Source organism: Rattus rattus, chromosome 6 (assembly GCF_011064425.1).
Source record: "Rattus rattus isolate New Zealand chromosome 6, Rrattus_CSIRO_v1, whole genome shotgun sequence".
Classification (NCBI taxonomy): Eukaryota; Metazoa; Chordata; class Mammalia; order Rodentia; family Muridae; genus Rattus; species Rattus rattus.
Genome location: NC_046159.1, coordinates 15,810,940 through 15,831,735, shown reverse-complemented (window position 1 = coordinate 15,831,735; position 20,796 = coordinate 15,810,940). Strand labels below are relative to the sequence as shown.

General features: G+C 33.9%; 1 protein-coding gene and 1 pseudogene across 1 annotated transcript; both read right to left on the bottom strand.

The window, feature by feature from the left end:
* Window positions 1-2,460: 2,460 nt before the first annotated feature.
* On the bottom strand, window positions 2,461-3,433 carry LOC116903764 (annotated as a pseudogene).
* A 6,239-nt stretch (window positions 3,434-9,672) lies between these two features.
* Window positions 9,673-10,674, bottom strand: LOC116902706 (taste receptor type 2 member 110). Its single transcript, XM_032905059.1, has one exon. It carries the CDS (start codon window positions 10,672-10,674, stop codon window positions 9,673-9,675), a length of 1,002 nt encoding a protein of 333 aa, XP_032760950.1.
* Between the last annotated feature and the right edge of the window lie 10,122 nt (window positions 10,675-20,796).

Below are 20,796 nucleotides of genomic sequence, written 5' to 3'. Positions count from 1 at the left end.
ATAGATACAATAATTATATATTTTGAACATGTATGACATTCTCAGAGAATGAATTTTAACTATAATTGGCTAGATCTACGAGGGTCATAGATCTCATAGAAGAGCCTATATCACCATTTTACTAAGCTAACATTATTCCTGTCAGCATTCTAAATATATATCTTAATACACACAGAAAACTGGATCTCTCATCTATCAACAAAGGAACTTTTCTTCACAATAGAGAGAAGCCATTACAGATAAATATAATGGATCAAAATGCAGAAAACAAATGATTCATGATTCCCATTCCTAACTGATCTATATATAACAGAATCCTGCACTACAGGCTCTGAGAACCCCGTGAAAGAGTGGGCAGAAAAACAAGACAAACAGAAACTCTATTGTGAAATTGAAGGTCCTAGAAGTGTATGGATGCTATTCCCATGAAGTCTCAAATGGCTTCCTAAAAAGGCCTGAACAAGAAAAAAACCAATAGCAAAGCTACTATGGAAGAAGAAATTCTCAAAGGGCTCCAACCCCAGACAAATAACTACAGGCAGCTAGAAAATACCATGAATGCATGAGAATAGTCTTCCTAAGACAGTAATCTCTGAATAAGTTATCCAATATGAAGTGGCCTTCCCTAAAACATATATATGTGTGTGTGTGTGTGTGTGTGTGTGTGTGTGTGTGTGTGTGTGTGTATCAAATAAACTACTGAGTTTATTTAATTTAAAAATGTGTGTATATGTGTGTGTGCATATGCACATATATAAATATAAGACAATTAAATTTTTCATGAATTTGAGAGAAGGCAGTGATAGGATACATAGGGATGACTGTAGGTAGGAAAGAAAAAGGCAAAAATGCTGGTAATATAATGCCTTGCTAAGCATTTTCCTTCTCAGAATCTTAGATTCCTCACATGAAGCAAACAATTCATCCAACATGTAAGAATGAGAAGTATGAAATACACAGATTATCTGCTGTAAAAATATCAAATCATCTACTTTTATATAAAATACCTATATTTTATTTAATGTCATCCATTTTTCCATAAAATATCTCCAAATGGTGAGCTAATAAATAGGTGTCATTTCTTGACCTATTGATTAAGATTAAGGGCAGAAAAGATATTTATTAAATGTTTCTAGTTCTTTAAACAAATAAATAAATGTAGGCATTATAATAGAAGACCTAAGGATAAAACATACCAAACAACAACAGAAAAAGAAAAAAGTGACTTAAAGAATTTCATTTAAGCGAAGTAAAAGATTTCTACCATTGCTGAATATAAAAACTTTACACTAAAATTCCTCTATTCCCATAAATGTAAACCACACTGTAAACAGAATGTATGCAATGTTTTCTTCTTCATATTCGTCTTGCACATAAAATATTTGTAAGACTTTGCCTTCTTTATGAATTCACTTTTTACTTCTTATTTGTGTTATTCAGTCATAACAACATGTAAGCAAATAAACAACCTAGATTTATTTTCTGTTGGTCAGTTACAATTTACTTCAAATTTTTGTCCCTATGACAACCTGGTTCTTATCACACCTAGTAAAATGCAGATATATGATGCCACAATGTGTTTGAAGCTTGTAAGTTGAATCTCACATTTTACATGATGAACACCCTATATTATCTGCAGTAAACTATATGAGTTATGTCATTCCTTATATAAAATTTAAGCGTATAAATATACAAATGTTTGTAAGTATATTGTAAGTATATGTCCTAGTGTGCTGTCAACTGGTATGATAAAAATATGATGAAAGAAAATTTTGGAAGGAAAGAGTTTATTTCAACTCATAACTCAGTTAATCATGAAGAGATGTCAGGGCTGGAAATCAAGACAACAATCTAGAGGTAGAAACAGTTGCAAAGGCCATGGAGGAATGCTAATTTTTGGCTTACTCTCTTTGGATGGTTCAGCAAGGTCCATTATAAAACCTAGAATGACCATTCTAGAGGTGGCACAACCCACTGTTAGGTTGGGCCTACCCACGTCACTCATTAATCAATAAAATACTCAAAGACTTCCTGACTGCACATTTAAATAGACTTATTTTTCTCAATTGAAATTCTTCTTTCAAGACGATCCATGTTGTGACGAGTAGAGAAAAATACCAACCAGAGCAATATATAAAATTACAAAATTCTAATTTAAGGAATATATGTAAAAATATATCCTTTATTTAGATTGTTTATTCTGTGATATTTAAAAGAAATGAACTGTTATGAAATTAACGTTTGTCATAATTATTTCTTACATTCAAATAATCTGCATATATCAATTTTGTAGTTAGACATTAACAAGCACAATTTTATATGTTCTTGGGAAATTGTAAAATGCTTAGTTTCCAATTATTAAACAACTATTTCATGAGGTGAAAGAAATAACATACAGTTTTTATATAATTTAGAACTGAAAATTTATAAATAAAAGAATTTCTGGTGATCAATTTTCCTCTAAGGCATGCAAGATGATCCACATAAATGAGCCGCAGGTCTGTGCACTCTCTGGTTTCCATCTTGCCTGCACCTCAGCCACAGGAGGAAAGAAAAAGGAGTCTTTCTCAGTTTAGCATTGCCCAGAATCAGGACCCCGGAGTGCAGCGAGGGAAAAGCAATTCTTGCAGCCTGTGTGGTCAAAAGTGAAAGCGTTCTCTCTAGAAGCAGAGAACTCAAAAACTCGACAAGAAGAGACAGAAAGAAAATGGAACACAGGAGGATGGAGGCAATCATTGTCTGAGAGGCTGTGATGTGGGCCTTGGTGCTGGCAACTCTGCATCCTTGGGCACGGTGGTGCATCTTCCTCTGATGTTTCCACGAGGTGAAGAATAGCAGGAGAAACGTGACCAGTGGCACAATAAGTGGATGGGCACAAATAAGGTGTTTGCAAATGAAAACGGCATAGAAATCTTTGTGCTATTTAATATCAAGCTGTTAGACATATTTACCTTATATTCAGGGATTTAAATGTTCCCGAGTACATTAGTAACTATACTAGTTAAGACCAAGAGAAGCAGAGACATTATCAATGTCCCTGTCGTTACTTTTCTAACTGAACTTTAAATAAAGGAAAATAGTGTTGGAAAAATAGTGCTATCTTAAAAAAAAAAGATGCTGAGACTTACAGCAAACCAGAGACAAATCTGGTTGAATGTTGTCCCTACACTAAGGATTTTCCTAACAATTCTCTCTGTCATCCATTTTCCTGGGTAGAACATATATAGCCAACAGCTCACTAATACTAACCACAGCAGGACAATTCTGGAGATGGCCAGAACAGTGATGGTCTGATCCAATGCGCACTGAAGAGATCTTTCTTCTCTTGACTAAGTCTGTGATGTTCACCATTGCTATGAAACCATTGCCAAAGTTGCCAATTATAAATATCCACACTCAAAATGATTGAAAATTTGATCTATAGAACACCATTTTATCTTCATCTGGATGCTTCAACTTCTGTTGTCACTGCCTAAGATTTGTTAAATCATAATGCTAGAATATTGTGCACATTCAATACTGAAAACTCCATAGCACATTCCGTTAAACAACTTACAGTACCAATACTGAAGAAGCCCTTGCTAATGATTTCATACAGTTTATCATAAAAGTCTTTTATTTCCTTAGAGAAGAAGAACTGACCTCCACCCAGACATGGTTTGCCTTACACACAGCAGCCTAGATTCACTGCAAATTTGTTGAAAAAAAAATCTTGATGTCTTGTGCTGAGAAGGAAATATACATACAACTATTTGCATCATTTTTGTTCATTTTATTCTTATATACATGTTAATCTATTAACATGAATATTAGGTAAATCCCATAAAATGTTTGTTCTTTATATAAGGCAGCAAAAATCTGAATTTAGTACCACATGTTTTTAGAAACTTTTAAATCAGCTAGGTTCCAAGCCTATGGATAGTGAACAAATCAATTATTGCAAGCTAGCAAATACCCAATAATATCATGAAAATCATTACTTTCCAAAAGTTCAGTACTGAGAAAATGTGTATTCATCATTTGTTTTTATGCAAAGTAATGCACATGCCAATAGTAAACACTTGTTTTATTAATACAAAACCCATTCACTCAACATTTTTTCTGCCATTCAGCATGTAGCTCATTCATGGTACTCTGATAATTCTAATACACTGTTAATCAAATTTATTAAGCTAATCATAGCTCACATTAAAATGTTCTTTATTTAAATCTACCTATCTATAATAAATTATCCACTTTCTCATCATGAAAACCTTTTTGTAATATTTTAACTAAAAGAAATTAGAATCTAGGTCATCGATACTGTAACTTAAGAGAAAGAAGAAAAAATACTATGAAAATTATTGAGCACTCCCTTTTGTCTCTGGATATTTAAGAGACTTACATGTGAATATAATCTTAAATTTTGGGACAGTGTACTCTCTGCCAATCTGATAGTATGTGTGGGTAAATCGAGTAATGGATGGTTGATATAATTTTTTAAAAAATCAAAATATTTAGCTTTTGTGTTATATAGCTATCCACTACTTCATTTATTAACTGAAACAAGCTTGTTTTACTGTTATTGAACTATTTTTGTAGTAGTGCTGGAGAGAGAATCTGCTATCTTACATATGCTAAGTACTCACTGTACTTCTTAAAACTAATGACAATGGTGGGGAAGTGTGGTGAAGAGGATGCTCATTTACAGTTAGTGACATTTAAATGGATGCAGGCACCCTGGCAGCCATTGTGGACAATCCAGAGAAACTAAAAAAAAAATTAAGTTTACCACATGATCCACTTCTACCACTTGGCATATGCACATTTAGGTTACAGGATTCAGATTATTTGAGGTGGATCAAACCTGAAAGTTTAGTTTCTCCCTTCTGTAGTAGGAGTACATTGCAAGTTTCCAAGAGAAGGAAGCAATTAATAGTCCTAGTCAGGGAGTTGGGAATTTAGCTCAGTGGTAGAGCACTTGCCTACCAAGCACAAGGCCCTGGGTTCGGTCCCCAGCTCAGGAAAAAAAAAATAGTCCTAGTCAGCTATGATCCACAAGCATATCAAGACTGTGCACTGTTCCTCAGTCACCCTGTGGTACATCTGCAGGCATAAATGGAGAGGAAGAAGTCCTAACAAAATGAAGTTCTGAGCGAACACGCATTGTTCCCTGGGGCACAGCCACCCCACTTACTCCAGTGCCTCAACCCGATTGGAGCGGCAAAGCCTTTATACACTTGTGTCTGCCCTTTTTCCTTTCTCTTGCTATCCTTAAAAATTCCAGGCTCTGAGTGATGACATGGGTCTCAATGAAGATTTACTGTTTTCCTCAGAAGCAGATTTCAAAACCCTGAAAATATTCCCAAGTATCAATTATCATCATTTCACATGTGGCAGAAATGTTTCCTGCATCAAAAGCATGATCAGACTGATGATGTCTTTCCTACCAAAAAGACCTCACAATTAATAATTTGTAAGGCAACTAAAGGTAAATACTCCAGATTTATTTATGTTTCATTACATGAAAAAATCTACTCTATATGTACATGAATACTATAAATTTGTGAAAAATAGAATTATGAATACATACATATGTCTTATCATTTTAACACACAGACTCGGTTTTCATTTCATAAATTTCAAATTTTATGAAAATATCACCAAAAACATGTATAAATAATATTCAACATTCACTTTTATTTATTAATTGAATAAACACATAAATTAATGACACTAGGAGGGTAAGAAAATCTATTTTATGAGTACATTCTGTTATTTGGAGTATGCTTTATCACAAATGAACAATAAATATTATAAACTACATAGAATTCTCATTTACAGAAGATTTTACTTTGCATGTAAAATTTATGAACATGTTCTCCTTTATGTGTCTCAACATCTGAGTTTTATTATAGTAACAACATTGACCAATCTATTGAAATTACCTCTTATTTCTAACACATAACAAGGTAAGTCTTCACCTCTCATCAAGGAAAATTGTCTTTGCAACAGACAAGGGACAACTATAGAAAACTACAACTAATCAGAAGGCAGAGTTGTGGAGCCCATACATCTAAAGTTCACTCCAGCACCTGAGGTACAAGAACTATTACAGAAAAAAGGGTTGGAAAGACAGCGGGAGCCAGAGGCAAAGAATGTTTGCTGTGAGATTCTATATCCTAGGAATTTCAGAAGCTACAGCCATAAACATTACCAACATGGGTGCCTATACACGAAATGAATAAGAGCACTAATAATCATGGATGGGTGAAAGCTGGACAGGTCTTAACGCAAAGAAATATGGGCAACTAGTAATCCTATAAGTGCAAATAATAGTCTTCTCCATGGATGAACACACCAATTGGTTTCCAGTACTAAATGGTCAGGACTGAAATCATGTATACAGGTAACATAGTACAGACTGAGTAGGTTATAAATCAGACAGACACACACAGACAGACACACACACACACACACACACACACACACACACACACACACACATACCACTACTACCGCTGCCACCACCAATAACAACAATAACAAAACCACCAACAACAAAAAGTTAACTTTAATCGATCTATCTAATTTACTGCACTTTCTTTCTCCAGGAATGTGTCATGCATGACCCCCTTATCCTAAAACTACATCTTCAGATAACTCACTGACCTCTAAGTACCACTTACCACACTTACCAATATCTGTAGGTTAGGACCAACGTTGTGGAAGACTTTTTCTGCTGAGACACTACAGAAACATTTGTACTTTCCCCAGGTACCAAAGGAAATTAATAGACACTGAAGTACAACTTATTGAATTAATACTTTATTTTTATTTTACTTTGTTATGTTTTCAATTTCCTATGTGAGAGGGGCTGAGGAGTAATTTAAAGGAATGGGGATGAACTCACAATAGATTACACTACGAAAAGCTTACTCCAACATAGATGGCAAATCCCAAATGATACAACTCTGGTACTCTCTGAAATATTTGAATGTAATCTGAAATACAGATGTCTTCAAGGCAACTCAGCTCAACAGAGTCTCCTCATGATCACTCAGCTGCTTATAGTCTCCACTAGTTAAAGTGATTACATAACTTTGGGGAGGGAACATCATGCATGTTTTAAGTTTCAGCTTTGCAAGACATTCCCTCTCCTGGATAGAATGTTTCCATTCAGAGTAAATTGCTAAAAAAAAAAAAAAAAACCAACAAGCAAACAGAAAAAAAAAACCCTCACAATGAACTCATGGGTTCGCCAAGGTGGACTTGGATGAATTCAGTTCTTTGGCCTTTTTAAGATCCTATCTGTGGTAAAGAGAAATTTGTTCACACTCTCTTAGAAAAATCTGATGTACCACAAGTATTGTGACTTTTCCTGGAGAGACATGAGTGATGGTCTGTGTCAGACATTGTGGGCCAGAGAAACGATTCAACTCCAGTCAAGCTTAGCGAACTAGTGAACGTATTGGGTTACTTATAAGAGGATGGATAAACGCTGATTTACAGGAACATGGGTGACTCAAAGACAGGAGCATAGGAAAAAGCCCAACCCACAGACTACAATGACTTCTGGAAGCTGCATTTCTGGAGCTCTGGCATAGGTCATGAGTAGTTATGTAGCTCAGAGGCTCCTTTGTCTAGCAAATTTTAGGTTTATGGAAACTTGGAGAGGAGATTCATGGGATTCATGAGTATCAAAAGCAGCAACAGACTTAGAAGTTCTTTCTTTCCCAAGTATAAATGAGGCTTTCTCCTCCCTCCAATAAAAAGCTGTTCATTCAGTTCTAAGACAGCATTATACAAGAGGTACACAAATGAGTAACTGTCTCCTAACAGAAATAAACACACATATTAATTTTCAAAAGGTTAACGATTAACACAAAATTCAAAATGTTTAAGATGATGGAAAATTATTCTGTATTGAATATCCTAATATATCAGTTCACAATTGTATATGCTAAGAGTAAAATGAACTTAGTTAATTCTTACCCAAAATATTATATGTAAATTTTAGCTGTGCATAAAAGATATAATACAATATATTAGAATAATTTACTTATCAGATAATGTTTAAATAAAAATATTTTATTACTTCTTTGTGTAACATTTATACACAATGAAAATTTCAACTGAATTTTTCCTTATGACTGACGAATATTGAATGTGACAGACTCAGAATGTATGATTATTTTCAATATTATTCTAATGTACTCTGTTTGATTGATTTGTTTTGGTATTGGGATTGTATATTAATTAAACAATTTCTAAATTCTATTTGTAAACACCCTTCTCCACTATTTTCAAATTTGTGGCTTCTATTTTACATTGGTTTTTATTAAATGCATATATATACATATATATATCTCCTTATAATACACACATATAAATATATATCCAGATAGTATACATATGCATGCATAAATCCATATAATGTGTGTGTATATATATATATATAGTCATATAATAATACTTGCTTGTATATTTTTAGAAATTAGCATTTAGTACTGGAATTCCAATTGGTATGCTTTCCCTGGGGAGGACTTTCCTGGTCCTAGCTTTATTCAGGCCTGTACATCTTTCTGTATATGTGATACATTGTATGCTTTCCTAGTCTGTTTTGACATGTTTGTTGGTGCCCCCCCACCCCAGTTCAGCTGACATTTCAGTGGTTATGCTGATGAGTCTTTAAGGATATAGCTTCTGGTGATACTAAAAGATATAACCACACAGCAAAGTCCTTTGGTCTTTTGGCTCTTGAAATCTTTCTGTCCTGCTTCCATATTCTTCTCTGAGTCTTAGGTGTTGGACTACTTTATAGATTTACTCATTTGGAATGGTCTTCAAAACTTTGCATTTTGTTTTGTAGTCATCCTCATCTGTTTTGAAGATATGATGTTTTTTATTTGTGACAGATGAAGCTTACATTTATTTGTAAGTATACTGACAAATGTTCTTTTTTTTCAGGATTAAGCTGATTTAGTAAATCCATAGTTATAGATTCTCCTTCAATAGCCATGGTTTTACGCAGTTAGCTGGTGAATAGTTAGCTAAATTTACCGTAGTAGGCATGGTATTCTTCTTGTTGAAAGGCTCTTGAGTCCACTCACAGAGAAATTGGTTAGCACCAAGATGTTAGCACACAAAAGGCTATCATGCAATAGTAGTCACTGGACATTGATGCGGCTCATTCTGTCACAGAGGGATAGGACGATTAGTTGCCTCCATCTTTTGGAATCTCACACAGTGCCTCTGATACCATAGTAACTAATCCTCAAGGAGTAAGCTGACAGGTTATTCCAGCTCTGAAGTTACTATTCTATAATACATGGTATCTTCAGAAAGGGGATTTAAATTTCACGACTAGTAATCAACCACCATAAAGAGGATTAGGCTGAATGTTTCAGGTGTCTCTTGAAGATCCCTGAATTAAATGCACTATAGGTTTTGTTACCACAGAATGAGTCCTGTCATTCTTACTGTCACTTTACCTATCTAACCTCTCCTACTCTTGCATTTACCTCTTCTTTCATTTCCTAAAAAGACCCTTTTCCTATTTCACATACATACTTCTAGACTCTATATCCTCCTCCTACACTTCTATGTATTACCCCTCCCAGCTTTGAAGACCCACAGCTTCTTTTTCCCCTGTAAGATCTCAAGATTTTGCCCAATGAACTCTAGAATTTATCAGGGATCCATGATGTCTACATGTTTGGATCGGCACCTCAGAAAACGCAGCACAGGAAGAGTGCTTCGTCTCAGTTTACTATTTCCCAGAATCAGCACAAATGAGTGGCTTATAGGAAAAACTATAGCACAAATGTGGTCAAATATGAGTATCAATTTCCCCCCCATAAATTTATGACTCAAAATCCCTATGACAATAAAAATCAAGTATATTGCATACAGCAGAAGGAAGGAGAGCCCAGTTTGCAAGGCTTTAATGTGGGCCGTGGTGCTGGCATCTCTGGGACCTTTGGCATTGACCTGCATCTTCTTGTGATGTTTCCACAGTGAGAAGATAAGCATGAAAAAAGCTACCAGGGAAACTGTAAAGGGTATGAGCATGAACAGTGAGTTGATGGGTAAGAAAACATGGGATGAATTGGCGATTAAGAAGACCTTAGATGAGTTTGTGAATAAGAAAATTCTGGGAAAATGTGTTGAATCCCCCAAGCTATAAGACATATTTCCTTCATAAACATCAATTGAGAAATGATCATAAATCTCTAGTGAAAAAATGTTTAATATCAAGAAAATCAGTGATACTACTATTATCATTAAAACCACTTTTTTAACTCTCCACTTTAGGTAAAGAAACAAAGAGTTAGAAAAATTGGCTATCTTGAGAAAATAAAAGACACCAAGGCATGTAGCAAGCCAGATGCTGAAGTGATTGTTCACCACCCAGATAACACCCATTGATGTAAGTATTTCTGATCTAATAATCAAATATGGGCCCAGTAATACTATCAATATAAAAATGAGCATAGACCACGCATAAATGAGTCTGGTAAGGGCCAAGGTAGTGAGAATCTTATCCACTGAAGAAATCCTTCTTCTCTTGATCCAGTCCACAATATTCACTAGTGCTATGAATCCATTTCCTAAGATTCCCATTATTATTTCCAGAAAAAGTATGATTATCAAAGTAAAAATATCACGTTGCTTTATTGTGTGTAAGAACATGCTTCAGTTTATAATGTCTAAGTGGCATTTAAAAATCTCCTCATATTGGTTGTTAAAAATACAAAATAATCATGTTTTAAAATCTCATTTACACGTTGTTAACTAGGAAATATCCAAGTTTCCCAGGAATTGTCTTATAAAATCTTATTGTAAATGTTGGCGTTTTTTCTCCCCAAATAGATCAATTCTGCTTCATCCAGACACTGTATCTTATATCCGATTTTCTGAAGTTGAATAAGATGCTGAATTCTCATAAGCTAACCTACAAAAGAGGATATATTTATTTGCATTATTTCTTCTTTTTCCCTATATGCACATTTAAGTCACAAAACATGGTTTCTGAGCAACTATAAAAAATTAGATATGTAGTACTTCCATATGCAATGATTTATAAATGTTTCAGTTATTAAATTAATGAAACTGCTTATTATGTACACATATATACTTGCCAGTCTTTGCAGGCATTCATCTACAATCTTTCTACAGTACCCAAATTGTCTAAAAACTCTCTTTAAAGATAATTCCCGCTATGTTCATGTCACAAGAACTATACTAGTCATTTTAATTTGTATAACTCCATATGAGCAATAATTTACATATGCCAAAGACACTCATGAACATACATCCCTTTTATGGAAAAATCATCTTTTATTCTTATTCCAATAAAAACTCAATAATTCAATAATCATGTATCTAGATCATATTTAGTAACATAATAATTTTCCTATATCACATTTTATATATTGCAAAAGTAATGATTAAATCTGGAGCCTTACTGCTGTCTTTTAAGTGTTCTATTTGACAATCTATATCTCTAGCAAGTTTTTTTTTATTTTATATTGTAAGACAGTCACACTGCATTGTTTAGTCTTGACTTACTGTCACTCTGTAATCCAGACAAGTCTTGTACATGTGAACTTGTGATTATCTCATGTCAGCCTTACAATTAGCTGGGATTACAAACCTATTTCCCGAATGTACAACTTTCTTCATGATTTTTTTGACAGTGCCCAAAACAGAATCCCGAGTTAACACCATACAGTATTAAGTGGAAATATTCAGCAATCTTTGTAATATTGCTCCATATGTAGAGAAGAGTTATTTTAGATAGTCCTGGAGCTGTGTTTTAGGTAAATGAGTTCCTCTGCACAGATAGAAACTTCCTCAGTCTTACCTATTACTGTCCATAGGCTCATTCATTTATTAGTAAGAAAGACCTGAAGCTTTCTATCTACTCTTTCTTGCCCACTAATAACTTCTTCTCTGTAATCATCACTTTGGGCACCAAGATAGATGGAAGTATGATAAGCAACCTGGGCAAGATGTGGAGTAAAATGCATGGTAAAAGCCATCTCATTTAAGAGGTTATTAAAGTAAAAAGATAATATATTACATTCTCCCATAAAAAACAAATACAAATATCTTAATTTCAGGGTTTCCTGGAGAAATTTTACTGTGAAAGATTGACTTTACACTCCTTATAGGCCCCTAAAAACACACTATGCAAAGACTGTCAGTCTATATAATTTAAAATTTGACAACTACACTACAATTAGGAGATAAATATATTGAGAATTAAGTCTGGCCAGAATGCACAAAGTTTAAGGAAAAGATAAAATTGGAAACAAACATACCACTAGCACAGAGATGGAATGGTCTTTGTTAGTTTTCTGTCTCTGTAGTAAAACATCTGAATTAATTTACTTATCAGGAAGGAAATTTGATTCCCACTTTCTGAAGTTTCAGCTCTTGATCCCTTGGCTCGATTATTTTTTGGTCTGTGGTACCGCAGAAGAGCAAAATAGTAGAGCAAAAGTTTTCATTCCATGAGGCCAGTAAGTGAAGAGAGAGGAAGCACCTATGCACCTAATATCCCTCTTCAAGGCATGCCTGTTATGATGTAATTTCCTTCTTCTAAGCTCCTCCTACTCATTATAGGTTCCACATCTTTCTATAACACATCAGGTTAGTGACTTATGTTGTAACTTGTGGTCTTCCGGGGGGATTTAACAAATGTATATAATGGTTCTTATGGTTTATCTTCTCCAAGAAGAGGAGTGTTGAGTATGTGTTGAGAGGAATAATGCAAATGCAATCACAGGGGCCAATTATGTGGACTGGAAGCTGATGGCAGAACTTCCTGGGTTTTAGAAATGCGGCTGATCTAAAGTCTTGCTACACTCTGCCCTGAGGAGCTTGTCCTGAGACCTTGCCAGTAAGTTTCCTTTCACTCTGTTTGGAAACTTTTTTTTTCAAAATATTTTTAATTTTATTTTGAGATTATAATTTAATTACATTTCACCCTTCCTTCTGTTTCTTCCAATCCAATGCATACATGCTTCTCCCCCCTCCTTTAAATCCATGGATTCTTATCTCACTAATTGTTCATGTATGTTTGCATATATATATATCAAATAAAATATGATAATGATAATATATAAATTATATATTATATACATATATGTGAATATTTTATAAATACATAAATATAGCATTTCTAGTCCATATACTTTTACTTGTATATATGTTTGTAAGTTTATGGCTCATCTCCTGACACTGGACAACCAATTGCTGTGTATAGGAACTTCTTAGCTTTCCTTTTCAAATGCCACTCCTATTTGTCCTGTGTAAGGACACGCAAAATGAGAATAATTCCACGGGTGATTTTTGTTATTTACAAGAGTCCAAAAGAGAAAGAAGAATTTGGGAGAGAAGTGTCAATATTCATTCTAGAACCACCATTTTATTAAGAAGCAGAAGTCCTCAATGGATTTCATGTTAATTGTATCATTCTTGACAAGTTTTATATACTGACTATAGCAAACATAATGTAGTGACTCAAATAATTTCCTGTGTATCTATATACGATGTTCTTTGTTTCTAAAATCACAATCCTCTGTCTATTGATATATTGTTACATATAATTTCTGAACAAATTCTATATAAAATTTAAATAGTTGAAGGGAAAAAATTATGTTTTCTTTCATCTGGGTTTTTAGTAGTGTTGCTTTTAATGTTAACTTGTACTCTTGAAACCAAAAATACAATGTTCTACAGTAAAAATGCACTTATCAAAATACATATATCTAGATACAAAAAAACATAATGAGACAAATGTGGGCAACCACCTTAATGTTTTGTGCAGCAGGTAAAGAAAATAAATGATAGCACATTAATCAATAATGCATCAGAACTGAAAATATATTGATCAATGCAACCCAGGAAGCTCTGTTAGGATTAGGTAGCAGAGAACAAAAGAAGCAAGAAGAACTGGCTCAGGACACTTATTGATCAAACCTAAAATGCAGAAGATGATGATATCCTGAAGCCTGGTGAGTTTTATTCATTGCTGTCTTTGTGTTAAGGTTCTTCTGATAAACACATTAAAATTACATCTCAAGAATACTGAGGTTTATTAATCTGAATTATCTAAACACACGTGGTTTCTTGTCAAATAAGAGTGCTCAGAGGACAAGGTTTGTAATCATATTCTGTGGGACTAGCAGGCATGAGGTCTTATATGAATTAAATATTGAACACAAGGATTTTGTAGTCCACTAAATGGAGTGTGGTGGTTTCTCAATGTCAGGTCCTTTCCCTGAAAAGTTTTGCCTCCTGTCCAACCCAAGATATATCTAATGTACTTGGGTATTTGGCCTAATCTTTGATGTATAAGTGAAATGTATCAATCTGGGAGCTAGCTAAGTTTCCTATTGCTCCTCATCTGTGGAATAAAAAGGCTTATTATAGGCAATACCTAAAAATCTTTAAGCCTATGCTCTACTTCTATTACAGGGTCCACAACTTCAGGGGTTTGAACAGAGTCCCAGGACTCAGCAATACACAATCTACAGTCTCTAAGGAGTGAGACTGACTGTTACAACAGTCTTGAAATTACGTGAAACACTGTTAAATTCTTGTCATACTAGTATTGTGTTAACATATTTGGACCTGTCACAACCAGATGAAATACAGGAGAAATGCAGATAAGTGTAGATTTGTATTCCTCAGGCCGACGCTCTCTAGGTTTTTTTTACTGGGCAGATATCATCTCTGATGCTGTGTATGCTGCTTCTGAATTAATAAACATGTCTGAATAGATGTTCATTCTCAAGAACCTGAGCATGATGATAATGGGTTTCTATGAAAGCAAAACACTTCATTGCTTTATATAGGCTGTATCACTTGAGCCAGCAGGTCTTCTGATTGTATCTGTGTGATTTTTACCCCTGATCGTCATGCATGATCAGTACTCACTTAGAGTTGCACCATCAGCAACCTGCACAAAGTTTGACTGTTCATGAAATGTCATGCTAGAATAAGAACTAGAAAATTCCTAAAATAATAAAAATTATAGAATATAATCCAATTCATAAGGAAATTACAATAGATTCCATTGAAATTCACTTATAAACGTTATGCCACCGAAATGAAAAAAATTCTAGAACAGTGGTTCTCGAATTTTATAATGTTCCAAGACTTTAGTAAAATTCCCCATGCTCTGGTGACCTCCAACTATAAAATTATTTTATTGCTATTTGATAACTATAATGTTGTTACTGTTCTGAATTATAATATAAATATCTGATATCTGGTATAAGACCACTGCTAAAAAGTTGATAAACCCCCGAAGGGGTCACAATCCACAGAAAGAAAAAGAATGATCTAAAGAAGAGAATAAAGTTGTAGAAACATAGGATTTAACAAAAGTTAATCTCTAAGTTATAAAAAATAAACAGACTCATAAGAAATAATATTGGAACAGTTATAAAATTTACAGTTATAAAACTAATACAGTCTAGTGCCTGATTGATTCAGTAGGGTTCTACCAAACTTTAAAACAATAGCGTTTGTGTGTGTGTGTGTGTGTGTGTGTGTGTGTGTGTGTGTGTGTGTGTATACATATACACATACATACATATCTATGGAAGGTTGTATAAACTGACAAAATTAGTTCTATGTTAAAGATATAGGTTTGGCCCAATATATCCAAATAATAACTGCAATCCAATACATAAACAAGCTTAAAAAGGTGTAGATGACATTGTTTCGGTAGATACAGAAAAGCTATTTGACATGCTCGTTTAAAACTTCCTGATAAAAACTCTGAAGGAATTACAAACAGAAAGAATATTGTTCCACGTAAAAAAGGAGAGATAAACCAGTGTTGCATTCATTTTAACGCAAAATGCAACAAGGCTGGAATATCACTCCCACCTTTTTTTCAGTATAGTGCATAAAATACTAATAAGTACAATATTTCAAGAGAAAGAAATTCAAACAAGAAAAAATCATGTAAATTATTTTTATTTCCAAATAGTTTAAGCCTAAACAAAAAATCTCCACTAAATCCTCCATGAATAAATTCTTAGATCTTATAAATACTTTCAACAAAGTAAACAAATAAAAAATTCAGCACAGAAAACCAAAGGACTTCTATATAATCATAACAAATTTGGCAAAAAAACCTAATTCCATTAATATAACATACTTTCAAGAAAAATGAAAGACTTAGAAATAAATCAATCAATGACATAATAGGACTGTATTGTGGAATATTTTAAGACAGTGATCTAAGAGACAGTTGAAGATTAAAATCCCTCCCATATTCAGGGTAAAATAACATTCTGGAGACAGTTGCAAGTTATAGATGTGATACAATCCTCTTCAGAACCCAAATTAATTTCTCAATTGAACTAGTAGATAAATTCTAAAATTCACGTGGCAGCACAAATAACCCCAAATAGAGCAATCATTAACAAAAACATTGTTAAAGTTTCTCAGCCTAGAATTATATTATAGATCCACATAAACAGAAATAGTACAGTACTGACATAAAAAAGAAATATATAGATGAATAGACAAGACAACACAACCAAGAAATGAACCCACAGTGGAGTATGTAATAATGATAAGAGTAGAGAAAAACAGATACATAAAACTAGTTAGCCACAACTTAAAAAATCAAAAATCTTAAATACCTTCAAAGGTATCTAGAGAAAAACAGCTAAATCACTTAAAGAGAGGCACAAAGTCTTTCTCTAAGAGACTCAAATAGCACATGAAATAATTCCAACACTAACAAATGAGTTTACATGAAGTTAGTTTCTGCATGTCAAGGAAAACAATTTCCAGTGTTCATGGACCTTATTCAGAAGAGTGAAAAATTGCTGCCAACTGTGTATCAAGTAGGAGATTAACCAAACACATTCATAATTATAAAATGAATTTAATTCCCCAATCAAATAATCCAACGAACAAGACAAATAGACTAAAAAGAGATGGTCAATAAATCCTTGAACATCCTCAATAAATACTCAACATCCTCAGAATCAGTGAAATGCAAATTAAAACCACTTTGTGATTCCATCTCACACATTAGCATATTTGTCTTCAAGAAAACAAGTGAGAATACATACTGTTGAAAACTAAAAACCTGGAGGAGTCTTTACTCTCGGTCAGTAAGGTGTAAACTGGGTACTCCAGAATGCACATTCCTCCTGTAGAACACTAAAAACATACAGTGTTGCCGAACTACCACACACTATAAAATTGAAGGTCTCTAAACCAACAAGCAACTAATATAGTTGTATATCGACATTTACTAAAGCACTAGCTAGCCTCTACGTGTATGAACGGATAAAAAAATGTACATACTTTTAAGCATTCACAAAATATAGAATTTTCATAATTTTAGGAAAAATGTGTGCAACTGGAGATTATGCTGACCAAAATAAGACAGATTCAGGAAAGCAAATACCATGTATTTTCTCACTTGTACAGAATTCGTCTATATTTAATGTTTTATGTAGCTGAGCTAAATAAGAGAATGGAATTGTATACATGATGTGGAAACAGAAAAGCTATTTAGGGGGGAATGGAGTGGGAAAAGAGCTTCAAGGTGATGAAGGACAAGCATAAAGGAGAGGGATGAACAAGACTAATACACAATGACATATATTTTTAACAATGCCCTAATGAAGCCACTATATATGTGACAATTAAGCAATGAATTTCAGGTTTAGCAGAGCAGATGCACATACAAACTCACAGGGGCCCTGTACAATTACCAGCCATATGGGGTCCCCACACATAGAAGGGATATAGACATGGGGAACTAATCCCAACCAAGAAGCTATATGTAACTGATACCCATTGGTAAAGAGAAAATAAGTTTCTCTAATAGAGTGTTACTTAATATATTAACCACATTGCAAACAAGCACAATGGCCAGGGGCAGTTGACAAACATCAAATGAGCTCTGTTAGTCTCTTATAGAGTTCTTCTTTTGTCTTATTTTGTTTTGGACATCGTTGTCTTACTGATCAGCAGATAGATCCTTTCTACCAGGGCCTTGTCTGTCAAAGAGCTAAGAAATAGGACTATGGCAGCATCTCTTTTCCTAAATCAGGACAAACGAATGGCTTCAAGATGAAATGGTACCAGAAGCCTATCAACCAAAGTGGTCTATATAATTTAACATCCCATTAGAGCATCAATCCGCTATGAGGAAACACCAAGTAGATCACAGAGACTGACGAAAGGAGACCCTGCTTTTCAAAGCCTTCTTGTGATGACATCTAGGGATGGTGAGCCTTGCTGCTTCAACTTCCTGGGGTATTTGCTCACATAGGAAGTAAACAAATGGAAATCAAGTAGGGATCTAATACCATGAAGCATTTCCTAAAATAAAGAGTCGTATTTGACAAGTTGAAAGTGTGCCTCAGTTTGGTCTTCCATGTTACATTTTCTACACATTTATTTACCTGTATTTGTTCATGCAAGATTTATTGTCTAATAATGATAGCATGGAAACTTTAGGACACGAAAGCACTGAATTCTCAACAGAAGCAAAGGAATGATATTTGCCTTTTCATTTCAGGAGAAATATATGGGATTAGTTATCTTATATTGATTATATCTTATACTTGGTTATCTTAGGAAGATAAAATGTGTTAAGACTTGAAGCAATGCAGATGTATGGAGACTGCTGCCATCACAGGCAGTACAGACATCCATTTCACTTGTCAATTTTATCAAACTGGATGGAGACTATGTGGACACTATGAACACATGTCTTCTATTTTATGAAGAAAACAATTGGAAGGCAGCCTTATTGATTTGAATTTCATATCCAGTAGAATATAGACATCTTTTTCTCTGACAAAGTAAGAACTTTTACAATGCTTTAGAGACAGTGACAAAATTTACAAATGCAAATTGTACCACTAACCAGGTGACGCCTCTACTAGGGGTATACTATTTCCTTCATATTTTCCCTAATTTATAGTCACTGGTGTTCAAACACAAGCAGAATTCTAATTTGCTAGCAGGCAAATAAATACACACTTCTTTACTGTTTTGCAAAATTTTGCCTTGTCTAGTCTCTATGTAAATTGAATTCGCCAAGTTCAGGTGACACTAGTAAAATTTTAAAACCCATTGTGTGGGGAATTCAGGGAAAGACTAAAGTGGCGTATGAGCCTCAGTCTTCAGAAGACGCCGTAAGTGTTCCTCAAAATCCACAGTTTATTTCAATAAATACACTGGCTCCGTGAAGAAAAATTAGGAATAGACATGCAGGTTGCTTCCTTAGCAATTATTTCTTTTTTGTTTTGGATCCCCCAGGAAAATTTATTTCTGTATAACTGTCTAAAGATAGGTTGTGTTGTATTTATATTATTTACAAGCACTAAACACAAATACACATGCATAACCACCACTTCCACCAAAACCAAACCAAACCAAACCAAACCAAAACAAAACAAAAAAAAAGAAAAAAGCACCAGTAGCAGTACCACCGCACATACTTCACCTGGATTCTGTAAAATAATACTAGGGTTTGATAAGAGTTTTTATCTGTAACCGGAAGTAAAAAATTATTTTAAGCTATACATACCCTACTTTCACAATTAAATATGATGATAGTTAATTTTTCAAATAATTTAATATATATATATATACATATATATATATAGTGTGTGTGTGGATGTTTCTGTGTATATGTGTGGATGTATATATACATGTATCTTTGTGTCTGTCTTGTATGTTTTATGTGTGTGTTGTATATGTATATGTCTGTGTCTATGTGAATGTGTGTCTGTGCGGTAAGCTTTGAAAGTTCAGATGGCAACTTACATGACTTGGCTTTCTCCTACTCCTTGGTACCCAGTGTTAAAACTCAGATTCTCAGGATAGGAATCAAGTGTCTTTATCTGCTGAGCTTTATTGCTGAAACTTTCTTTTCTTTTCTTTTTTTTTTTTTTTTGGTTCTTTTTTTTTTTTTTTTTTTTTTCCGGAGCTGGGGACCAAACCCAGGGCCTTGCGCTTGCTAGGCAAGCGCTCTACCACTGAGCTAAATCCCCAACCCCTTGCTGAAACTTTCTATGAAGCATGTGATCTGTGATTGAATCTGTAGGGTGCCCTCGCTCCTAACTATATTCAATAGTTAAATGTTAATTCAAATTTTAAATTACTTAAATAATTAATTTTAAATGAATGTTAAGAGGAATTTTATACATATTACTTAAATCCATTCCTGATCTTCCTACCTTAGCCTCCAGAGTAGATGGGACTACAGGACTTTAACCGCCAAGCTCAGCGTATGCTCTTACATGTTTTTCCACATATCTTCAAATATTTTTCATTTATTTCTCTTCCATGTGATAGATGTATATGAGATGAAACATATAAAATAAAATATATAAAAATGTAAATATTACATATGTATATTTTAAAAATATATACTGGTCTATAATTTTGCTGTTTTATACTAATATATCTTTTTTAGGACTTTTATACATATTTTGTTCTATATTTTCTATATTTCCATCCTATATTTTTTGCTTAGCTGATCATAGTTCTTATTTTATGTATTCTCTCACTTTCTTTCTTTCTCTCATATAGACAAGGATCTCTCTATGAATCTGTCTCTTTCTCTCTGTCTCCCTGTACATATGGACATACCTATATTTTTATTGCGAATAAACCAAGTTTAGTATCTAGAGTATGATTAATCAGATTTAAAAAATTCATGCATATGTGTTATTAAAGTTATCTTCAATAAAGATATAGACATTACTTGTTGGACAGAATGAACGTAAGAAAAAGAATTGAAGGTGG